Raw genomic sequence first — 12,007 nt, 5'->3', positions numbered from 1 at the left:
TTAATTTATCATCATGATCATCATCATTCTTCCTCAACATTTTTTTTTTAACAAGCCTTCCTCAACATATTTAGTCATCATCACATTAACAAATTACATCTTTTAATTAACTATGTAAAAAAATAACTTGTGCACAAATACAACACTATTTTACCCATGAAACATATGATTAACCATATGTATACAAAACAAATACTATAATTTATTCGACCATCAATATTACATATATATATATTTTATTTAAAATTGATGATGTATTTTAACTTTACTCACTATTGCGTTTTCAAGTTTCAACCCCTAAACCTTTGTTGCTTATCTTTTCCAGCACAGGTGCAAGATCCCTTGGATGAACATTCACCTTAAGTCCATACTTCATGAAAAGCGTCAACGACATCTTTTGCTCCACGCGGTGTCCAGGCACCACCGTCAGACGGTGGCGCAGTAGCACCGCGGCAGCAATGGACTTCATTTGCAAATAAGCCAAATCCTTACCCAAACAAATCCTAGGTCCCGCATTGAACGAAACAAATTTGTAAGATCCTTGCATGTTTTCACCGTCGCTAAAAAGCCACCGTTCAGGTTTAAATTCAAGACAATCCTCTCCCCAAATAAACTTCATCCTCCCAACGGAGTAAATCGAATAAGTCACCATTGATCCTGCCGGAACAAATGTTCCGTTTGGTAAAACGTCGTCGTTTACCACATGCTTGGAATCTTCTGGAACCGAAGGGTAAAGTCGTAAACTCTCAGACAACGCAGCTTTCAGATAAACCAAACGATCAACTTCATCAAAAGCAAGAGGCTCATCCGTCCATTTTGACACATCACTTCCACGTGTCTCCATCAGAACGGTGCAAATCTCAGTCAGAATTTTTTCCTCCACTTGTTGATTTTTCATACAGAGCCAGAAAAACCAACTTAAAGCAACCGATGACGTGTCCCGTCCAGCGAGGATGAAATTAAGAGCCACGTGTTGAAGAAACTCTTCAGAATAAGACTCTTTTTTCTTCATGAAACGCGAAAGTAAATCGTCGTTTAGGTCTTCGCTTCCATTCTTCAGCTCCAGCTTACGATTTTGAATGATGTTGGAGAGATATTGATCTATGTGTTTCAGGCTTCGGCTTAAGCTCACTTCCATTCCTATGCGAAGCCATTTCTTAAGCTTCCAAACAATCTCAGGAAAAATGAATCGTTGCAGTGTGGCTTCTGTGGCTCGATCGAAAGAAAGAGCGAAGCCGTTTTCTGGAAGTCCTACAGCTAGTGTCTGAGGGTCTTGACCAAAAGCCAAGCCGCATATGTTATCAAAAGTGAGCCGAAGAAGAAGATCTTGAAGATCAACCGGGTTTTTTTCTTCCTGAGCCGTGGCTAAAATTGGACAGAATCTAAACTTTATAGCTCGGCTAACCCAACGAGACATGGCTTGTCGTAGGGTACGAGTGGTGAACTCAAGTGCGGCGGTTTTACGTTGGAACTTCCACGTGTCACCATCTGAGTTGAATATACCTTCTCCGAGTAAGTCATGAAAAGCTGACTGCCACGTAGGACCTTTCGGGTAATTATCGAAACGGAGTTTGAGAATGTGTTCGAGGTTTTTTGGGTCGCATGTAACAGTTATGAGACACTGTTTTCTGGCGAAGAAAGGAACGGCGCAGATGCAAGTTTGGTACGTGCCGCCACACGCGCGTAGATTTTCAGCGATCCAGTCGTGCATGCGGTTGGCATGGTGGATGAGACCAGGTATACTACCCAATATTGGCCATACACGTGGACCTTTTAATGATCGTGTGATGAATGAGAACCATATTAAGTAGGCTGCTATGGCTGTTAAGATCATTAAAGCAGTTGATGTATCCATGTGCTTGTGGGACCCAATAACCGCAAATACAGCTTTAGTAGTTGTAGTTACACTTACACCACACCACAAACAAAAAAAGAAACACAACACCTCTTCTTAAAAAGATTCACCGGAGAAAGGTTGTCGTCGTAGAGTGTAATTGGACCGGTTTGGATCGGAAATAACAATTGAAGTTTAAGGTTGAATGTAGGTATGTATATATAGTTTATGAAAAAAGAGCTAAGTGATGGTGGTGATATATAATACAAAAAATATATAGTTGGCAATGTATGGAGGAATATTATTATGTTGAATGCAAAGAATGAGAAGTGAAGAATGAGAGAGAGAGAGAGGGTACCCTTTAAGAGATGGGGTATGTGTATTGGAGAGAGTGGTTTAATTGTGAAGGAAAGGAAGTGTGAGAAAAAGTGATTTATAGAAGAGAAAGAGAAGTGGTAAAACAGAAAGCGGGGCAATTAATGAGGAATAGAGATCATATATATCATGCTAGTTAGGAGTTGTTGAAATTAAGCTGCATGCATATTATTTTTCCTTGGTTAACTAGGCTTTCGGTGTTTTGAATTATTATGAGTCCTCCCTCATCAATGTCCACCAATGTAGTTAGTTGGGTTGGGTGTATGTGAAGGTTAATTGCTTTTAGTGAGATATTTATATTTATACATGTAAAACCAAACATATCACTATTCTATCATGTAAATGTGTATGTTTCTCTATTGGGTAACAATAGTCACTTGGTTTTTAAAGTATATACCCACTCACCCCAATAAAAAACAAGGGAATACATACGAACAAGTCTTTGAATGACACACCTCAAATTCAATGTCATTTTTTAGTTGGGGACATACGTACTGAGTAGTGAGTACTAACAAAACTGACAGTGTCATTCATCCAATAATAATACTCCACTCCATTCATCTCATAATGAATAAACATATTTGTTCATTTTACAAATATTACAGGTAAATATTATAAATTTTTTCTAAAAAAAAAAATTGGGAAAAGATTGTTTTATTAATTAAAACAATATTAATGACTATTTTAGGACAATTTTTAAGAGAATTTGAACATGCTTAAAAAAAAAAGAGAATTTATCATAAACTCAGTACGTATAAAGTTATTCAATGAATCGAAAATATAAAGTTTTACTTTTAATAGTAACTAGAGATTAAAAGTAAAACTTTATATTTTTGATTCATTGAATAACTAATATATATTGTCCATATATTATACTAGATATATCACTTACTCAATAAACATAAAAATTGAATTTTTGTTTATAATAATTGTCGGAGAGAGTATTATATTTGTAACATATTTTTTTCGTAATAATTTATTTATAAAAAATATTTAATCAACCAATATAAGGTGTTATATTTTATAAAAATATCTTTGACGCAACAAAAAACTTTAAAAAAATATTACTAAAATAAAGCTCGTTAAATCGAACCCAACACAAAAAATGGCATAAAAGACGGACGCTCGTAGCAATTACACTCTCTCGCACTCAACCTCTAGCGGGTCGACCCACGAACTAGAAACGGGTCAAAATCCGAGTAGCGCTCCAGCACATGTATATTCCGTTTTTCAGCACCGTTTTGTATTATTTTTGTGGGTTTCGACCGAAATAATATTTCTAATAATCTTAACACAAAATAATCAAGTCTTAAACATAAAAAGTGAGGTTTACAGAGAAATTCATAAATCTTTGAACTCCATGAAAGAAAAGGTTTTTTTTGGATTTTTCCCTCTATGATTGTCCAAAAAACACAAAATTTGTTTCATTAGATTCGTAAAATCATGCTCTGTAAAACCTCTATAATATTTCACTTCAGTTTATGGCATATCAAGATTCGAAATTTTGACAAACAATTAAAACCAAAATTACCCAGGAGTTTGAAAAAGAAGAAGAATTGTTTTGTTTATAGTTGAAAAAAATGAAGAAGTTGATTGCTGTAAACATGAAGATGGATGGAATGAAAATTTAGTGTTAAAATTTCGTGGGTGTTTTTGCAATTAAACTATTTTGAGTCACTAGTATTGTAAATTATAAAATTTTTATAATATAAATGATGAAAAATAAATGAATGATCTTGATGCTGCCAACTCAGATAGGTTATTCTACCCATTTTGTAGGAATAGGTACCCAAGTCAACTTTTTGGAGTAGGGTGGGGTGGAGTGGGTCGTGGCCGTCTGGACCACCTCCTTGTGCCTCCGTTGCCCACAAACACATGGGGTCATCCCTCAACCTCAAGTGTAACAAATATTATATTATTATTATAGTTAAAATAAAGAAAATATTAATTACTTCTATTAAATTAAACTTGTCACTCACGTAAAAATCTTAAAATGTCATTTAATCATATTAATTCTAAAAAATTGTGGCAAATACAGTATATTCCAATTTTAAAATTGTCATAAATATGGACTTAAACCCTGCATGTCGATTTATTCATGTAAGCAAACATTTTTGTAGTAGTTACACTCTCTATTTTATTTTTTCAAGTATTGTTGTTCACTAATTTGCATATACAATTTTCATTACAAATATTTTTAATTATCTATTATGGATCAAACTTATGTACAATTCCATATACACAGTTCTTACTGTGCTAGATACATGAGGGAAGTTATTTTTATTTAAAAACAATTTTCTTTTTCTTTTTTTAATTAAAAAAATATAAATAACTACATTTTTGTGAGAGTAACAGTAAAAACTGCATCTAAAGAAATGCATATAAGTTTTGTCCATCTATTATTATTTATTATTAAAATTATAAAAATATATATTTTGATTTTTGAAAATATTCATCAAGATGAAAAAGGCTTCGGTAATCAAGAGTTCGGCCTCGAGGTAAGTATAGTCTGACCAAGAATTATTCCCACCAAAAATCAAATTCGGGTTCTACCGAACAATTCGTCCCAGGGAAGTTCGTTAACCATTTGAACTTAATATCTCTGTTAATTCAACTTAAAAACAACCAAACATGTCAAAATCAAATTTGCACTTCGATAATCATTTATAAACTTTAAACATGGAAAGAAACAAAACATGTTTTATGTTACGAACTATGTAATACAATAAGAGTCGTGTTAATATGTATTTTTAGGACACATGCTATTCAAATAAATATTTTTTATTAAATAATACAAAAAAAATAATGTTAAAAAAAATGATTCCATAAGTACCAAAAAAATATGTCAAATGCATTTAAATGTCCTTTAAGTTTTACATTTGTAAAAGGTAAATCCTTTAAGTTTTTTTTGGAACAAATAAATCTTTAATATACTAATCGTTAGTTGATTCAGTGGTGATTGGTGCTGAACTTGGTAGGGAGGACCGCGGTTCGATCCCCCACAACTGTGATCGGGAGGGGGCTGGAACCACTTGATGCCAGAACTGATCCCCGAACCAGATTCAACTGGTGGTGAAAAGCCGAAAAAAAAATAAAATAAATAAATCTTTAATATTATTGTTTATTACATCTTTACCCTTTAAATTATTCTCCGTTACAAAAATGTTGAAATATTTAGTGAGATAGTAGTGAATATTGCGTTCCACTTCCAAATACCCTTTAATTTTCTTTTTTGATGTGTATAACTATAATAATAGCCATCGAGGACTCCTTAGGAAAATATTGTGGAAAGCAATGCGTACCAGGTAGCATGTTAACAACAATTAATGTACAATTCCTGTAGCCGAAAATACGGTTACCACCGGTTCTATTCTATTCACTATCTAATGTTTACTAACCGCATAAGAAAATCCTGAAATAGGATGAACAGTGATTATTAATGCATCCAGCATTAATTGGAAGCCGAAATTTAGGGTGTTTAGAGCTTGATGGGAGTGAGTATTCATTATGCGGTGTGTGTTAGAGACCTTTTTTCCCTCAAAAGCGGGTCCCCAATGTTTGAAGCTATCTATAGTTTGGGAAGGAGGTGGGTACCTGTCCTTTAGAACAAAAAAGTAGTTAATGACAATCAGCCACCAATGTAGAGCCACTAGATAGTACCGTACTACAAGTCTCAATCAGCAATGTTAATCGGTAACAATTTGAATTATCTTATTTAGTTTATGCAAATAGTTTACGTTACATAAATTAGATTTTATACTATTTTATAAGTTTATATTAGTGAAAATTATGTTTTTATAAGCTATTTTACCATAAACAAACTTGACAAATTTATAATAATAAATAAAAATTACATAAATTATTTATATAAACTCAAAAATAAGTTAATCCAAATAAAGCCTTTGTTATTGTTATTGTCTGTCCCATTGATATTAAAAGAATGCAATTGGACTTCCTTTATGTCTTAGATATCTACAAACTCCCCTCTCATAAAGGAAATATAAGGAGAGTTCACATTATCAAAAAAAGAAATATAAGGAGAGTTCAATAAAAAAAATTAGGAGTCTTAATTATGTAGGAGAGTCTCGTTAGTTAAGTATCAGAATTATATTGAATATTTTTATCTGATAAATATGAAACTTCTAATATTGATACGCAACGCAATTTAAGAGTAGATATCTAAAATAACTTTCACTCTATTAAGACTTGATAAAAGTTACTAGTATTTCCTTTTTGATGATTTCATTCTATTAATTAGTAACTCCTTTTCAACGTCAATTCCCAAGTTCGAAAGTCCATCCTCACAATAAATTAGCTTCATGATAAATTGATTTCTCAATTTAGCTGCAATAATATATGTCGAATCCTTTGAATCTGGTCGTTCGATTTAGATCTGACGGTTCATATTTAAAGCAGTTATGCAGCTTGATCAATTTTCTTTCAATCTGGACTGTCCGATCTAAATCGGATAACTAAATTTATTCTGACTGTATGCAGTTTTGACAAGATCAATCTGCATGCCTGCAATTTAAACATGTTAGATAAAATTATTCCCATAGAATATTACACACAAAAACTAACAACGAACTAAACAATGCGTAATTTGTGTTTACAATTAAAGAAAATTTGCACAATTTCAAAGTTATCATTTTAGCGGAGTGACTAATGGCTAAAAATTTCACCCTAGATATATAATCTAATGTTCCTATCAAATGAGTTAAGCTTACAGAGACAACATTGTCAATTTACATTAATTTTTGTTAGAGGTTATGAATTAGTATCTGGGGAGGGGAGTCATACCTGCCCAGTTCAAGAACTCTATGGGGAATATGTTAGTAGCTCTGCTGTAGTGCAAAACAGGGGAAGTTGGGTGTAGAAATAACATTGATGAAATTCTGTGCTCATTGCCTAATATGAGTATGGGCCGACATGTTATTATTAATCCAAACCTGTCCAGACCGCCAAATTTACCAGATACACCCTCTGAGGAGGTATCAAAATCAATTTCTTGTGAAGGAGATGGATTTGAGACTTTTTAGTTGTTACTGATGGTTTGTGGATGCAAGTGAGAATGGACTCAATAGCTCAATGGAGACGGATATGGAAGTCGTTATTGAGGAGACACCTAATCTTGCTCAATAATTTTTGTGCATGGTTATGCTGGAGGAATTGTGGTGGTGTGGATAGGAGCTTTTATTACAGCTTCCTTAAGTAGCAAGAAATTTCAATTTATGCATTTGAAGATTAATTATCCTGATGAGAGGGGGTGGTTTTTCACCGCTATTTACGCTGGTCCTAAACGCTAGTCCTAATGAAGAGAATAGATGATTGTTGTGGGAAAGATTTGAAGCAGATAGCCGAGGGAATGACAGAGCCATGGATGCTAGCCGGTGACTTTAATGATATTAGTTGTGAGTGAGAAGAAAGGAGGTGCTCCCGCTTTGATCAGAAGGTAGTATAATATTTTTAGGGAAAGAATCAATTCTCGTCAACTTATGGATCTTGGTTCTGTCGGAGCTAAGTTCACATGGAGAGGTCCTATTTATCATGGAGGACACAGATTTTTTTTGAAAGACTTGATAGAGCTTCGAGTAATGCGAGTTGGAGACTTCAATTTCTGGATGGCTTTGTGAAGGCGCTCATGGAGAGGGCCTCTCTTTTGCTTCAAAATAAAAAAAAAAAAATCATCTTTTGATTGTGCCGGCTGGGGTGTCACATCCAGTGATTCCAAGACAATTTCGCTTCGAATGTGCTTGGTTGCTTGGTAACTCTCTTGATAACGCTTCGAAGTGGACACAATTGTTAGTAGCATTATGATGTTAATCTGGAGTCTATGGCAAAAGCAGAACAACCGGATATGGAACCAGCAAAGTGCTACAGTGCAGGAATTGTGTCGTTCAGTTCAGGTGCAGTGGACAGAGTGCCCGTACCAGTAGAGCAGGAACAGAAGAAGCTAGTAGCAGGCTAGCGGTAGAGTGTGGTGGTGGTGGCGGTAGCTTTGGGTGTTGCATAAGAGATACGGAAGGACAGTTCGTAGCTGCTTACACCGGCTGGGATTCACAAATTCGTCGTCAGGTTAATGATTTGGTTCTTCCTTGGATTCAATTGGCTTTGATTAATTTTATGAGCTAAATTTGTTGTGTTGAAGAAAAAAATTCACTCCTTTTTGGGGTGCAGCAGCAAGCAAACTTTACAAGCTTAATTCATCCCTATATTTCTTTAAGGCATTTTGCAAGCTAAGCAAACTGTGATTAAGTATAATTTGTCATTTCTGCAAATCAATATCTTGGAGAAGGCTCTATGGACCCTAAGCTAGGTAACTGAAATACAACAGAAAAATGATCCTGTTCTATCAGTTTTTCTAATAGCAACAAATACTGCAGAAAGTAATAGGCAAAATAGGCATTGAATAATAAGATAATATCTATATTTAATTTGTCTCACAAAACTAACCATCCAATACATTACAGGATGAAATTTCTGATGAGAAAAAGATTAAAACAATTTCCAACTTGACTAAACCTCCCAAACAACAAAAAATGTACAAGTTTGTAGGTTAATGCAACCAACCATGTTTTAATAACAAATAAAAGAATAAAACAACTACTAATCAAACTCAAAGTTCCCTTGAAGAACTCTGCCAAACTTCAACACATTGCAAATCCTTTCTAGTCAAGAACATTCTACTTCCACCAAAGGCCAAATTAGTAATCTTAGCACCTCCCATATCTTGCACTCTTCCCATCAAATTCTTCTTGAAAATCCTGTTATTAGAAGAACCCATTATAATCTCTGACCAAAGTTCAACATCACCACCTTTAGTACAAAAAACTTGATTCCCTTGTGTTTCAATTTTGCAACCAAAACCTTCTTTTTTCCCATTCAAAACCTTTCTCTTATCACCTAAACAAACCCATGAATTTTTCTCAGCACCCAAATTCTTCATATCCATATAAAACGTTTCCCCAGAATTCACACCAATTTTGAACATAGCATTCAATGAATCAGAAACTGCCACGTCAGCAAAACAATCAACTTTCTCAGAAATCTCCCAAACAACGTTACCGGAACGAACATCCCATAACCTAATATTACCGGAAACGCCGGAAGGACCACTGTGAGACCCAGACGCCATTAACAGATTATGACTTTCAATCCACTGCAATTTCGTCGCCGGAATCGCTGAATCAATATCAGCACCATAGATCTCATTGTGTGCAATTTCTGTTACTGGTCTCAAACTATGCAAATCATAAACAACAATCGAATTCGAGTTTCTCCGAGAAGATTCAAAGCTTACAAACATTTGCTCCGGCGAAGATCCAATAGCTTGAACTGTAGAACCAGATTTCGTTACGTTTTCCCAATTTAACGTATCTTTCACGTAACCGTTTTCCAAATCAAGAATCTGAAGACCGGAGAAATCATTAGCACCGGCAGCGGCAAGCGACGGCGATAAAGCAAGTAGAGAATCAACGGCCGTAAAGTGCGTTAAAACAGTCGATTTCCGACGAAGAGACCAATCAAACGTCGTAATCTTACTACCGTGAGCAACATGAAGAGAACCGTAAGGGGTGGTTGCGACGGTGGAAGGTGAATCTCTTCCGTTTAAAGGTAACTGAATCGATTTTTGAAGATTGAAAGGTTCTAATTGTTCAGGATTAGAGAGAGAATTGATTAAGAGATTTTCAATACCGTAAAATTGAGATTCAATAATTAGGTCTTGAAGATCGAATGATTTGGCTTTTGATGGAAGATTACCGGTTCTGAGGAGAGAGAGAAGGAGTGAGAAAATTTCAGGGTCTCTATCTATGAAAGGTGTGAAAAGTGAAGAAGTTTGTGAGATTGATGAGAAGAAAGTTTTTGGTCCTGCTGAGGTTAATGTTTGTTTAGTTGTTTGGAACATTTGTCCTCCAACGTCGATTGTGACTATGTTTGAATCTGTTCTTGTTGGATGAGAACCCGCAAATGGTGGCATTTTGATTAAGCGACTTATAATTGATTTTGAATTTTGGTGGAATAGTTGAGAATTGAGAGAAGATGAATGGAGAAGTAGGAAGGGGTAGTTAGTTATATATGGAAAGGATAGTTAGTTTGGTTAATGCTTTTGTTTAGGATCTGAATGGAGTCTAGAAGGTGCAATGCAATGGAAAGAAGTCTTGAATTTTAGTCAATATTTAACGTTGGTCCAAACGTGCTTTTTTTGGGTAGAAAGTCCAACGTGCTTTTTAGATTGTGTACTGCGTATTTTCCTCTTTCTTCTCATTTTCCTAAGCTGAATTATATATATTGGCCGCCCAAATTGGACCATACATTTCATTTATTTATTGGGCAGTCAAAGAAATTAGATTATTTATTGGGTGGGTAACTAAAAAATAAATTACTAAATTAGTCTCAACTTATAGGATATTATAAATAAGTTTTAAATTTTGCAAAAATATTTTAAAATTCTTTTAGGGCTTGTTTGGATTAGCTTATTTTTAAGTTTATGCAAACAGCTTATGCAATTTTTATGTATTATTATAAGTTTGTCAAGATAGTTTATGATAAAATAAATTATAAAAATATAATTTTCACTAGTGTGAACTTATAAAATAGCATAAAACAATTTATATTGCATAAACTGTTTGCATAAGCTAAAAAATAAGTTAATCCAAACGGGTCATTTTTTTTTTACAAAAATTAACTAATTCTATTAAATTGTTAAGTTTGTTTCTCTATTTAACAACTTACTAGTATTAATTAAATTTTTATATTTTACGGTTTACTTTTGTATTTAAATTTATTCATGTATTCTTAATTTAATTTTAAATATATTTTTTGAAGGACTAATACGAGTAAAATTTAACAAAGTTAATCATATTTTTTAAATAATTATAAAAAGCCTATTTAAAACTATTTTACAAAGTTGGTGATCCATTATTAGATTAGTTTACTTCTTTTTTTATTATTTTTAATTGTGGTAGTTTACGATCTATAGCAGCATCTTTGAGAACTGATGTGTAAATAAATATGAGTTTAATTGATATGCATCAACGGTGTAAAATAGTTTTACACGATTGTCCAATAAATAACCATCATTTTGCCATGTCATATCAAGAAAGTGGGGTGATATGGCGGAAAACATGGTTGATATTGATTGATGGTGTAGAATTATTTTACACCGTCGGTGTATATAAATTAAATCCAATAAATATAGAAATGTTTTTTGAGGTAAAAATATGGTCAGACCAATGCGGCTGGGCATAATTCTGCTATCCATATGACATATGTAATGATGGTTGAAAGTCAAACTTGGTGCCCACGATTTTGTATTACTAGTATGCAACAAAAACAATGTAAAATGAACTACACTGGTCATTAAAAAAAATAAAAAATGAACTAGAATGGCTTCTCCTTATGTTACTATTTATATTTTTTTGCTGAAAACTGGCTTCTCATTACTATGGATAAAAAGTTGAGGTTATATATACTTTTTGTGGTATGTGAAGGTATTTCTATGTTTCATAATTTTAGAGAGATTCACAATACTAACTCTCCCAATCATAGATTATAGAAGGATTTATTTCATTCATCTAGACCAAAAAAAAAAAAATGTATATATTTCATTAAACAAAATTGTAGTGGATTAACTTGCCCAAAAAATATTAAAAGGACCATTCTGTCAAAAATAAAATAAAATAATCTCATAATCCCACGTTTTTGGGTTAGCTAATTTGTAACATTGATACAAGTTGAATAATTCATATGTTTGAATACTTGTAGTACAAGGGAAATGACTAAAATAGCTTGAACAAG

The 12,007-nt window shown here is 33.6% G+C and overlaps 2 protein-coding genes across 2 annotated transcripts; both read right to left on the bottom strand.

Annotated features, from left to right (window-relative positions):
* Positions 1–2,303, bottom strand: LOC123915937 (cytochrome P450 86A22). The gene has a single exon (XM_045967228.1). It carries the CDS (start codon positions 1,853–1,855, stop codon positions 284–286), a length of 1,572 nt encoding a protein of 523 aa, XP_045823184.1. The 5' UTR covers positions 1,856–2,303; the 3' UTR covers positions 1–283.
* A 6,311-nt stretch (positions 2,304–8,614) lies between these two features.
* LOC123915936 (BTB/POZ domain-containing protein At5g41330) lies at positions 8,615–10,465 on the bottom strand. Its single transcript, XM_045967227.1, has one exon. It carries the CDS (start codon positions 10,185–10,187, stop codon positions 8,826–8,828), a length of 1,362 nt encoding a protein of 453 aa, XP_045823183.1. The 5' UTR covers positions 10,188–10,465; the 3' UTR covers positions 8,615–8,825.
* Between the last annotated feature and the right edge of the window lie 1,542 nt (positions 10,466–12,007).

Source organism: Trifolium pratense, linkage group LG3 (assembly GCF_020283565.1).
Source record: "Trifolium pratense cultivar HEN17-A07 linkage group LG3, ARS_RC_1.1, whole genome shotgun sequence".
Lineage (NCBI taxonomy): Eukaryota > Viridiplantae > Streptophyta > Magnoliopsida > Fabales > Fabaceae > Trifolium > Trifolium pratense.
Note: the sequence above shows the minus strand (reverse complement) of the source record. Positions and strands in the feature narration are given on the sequence as shown.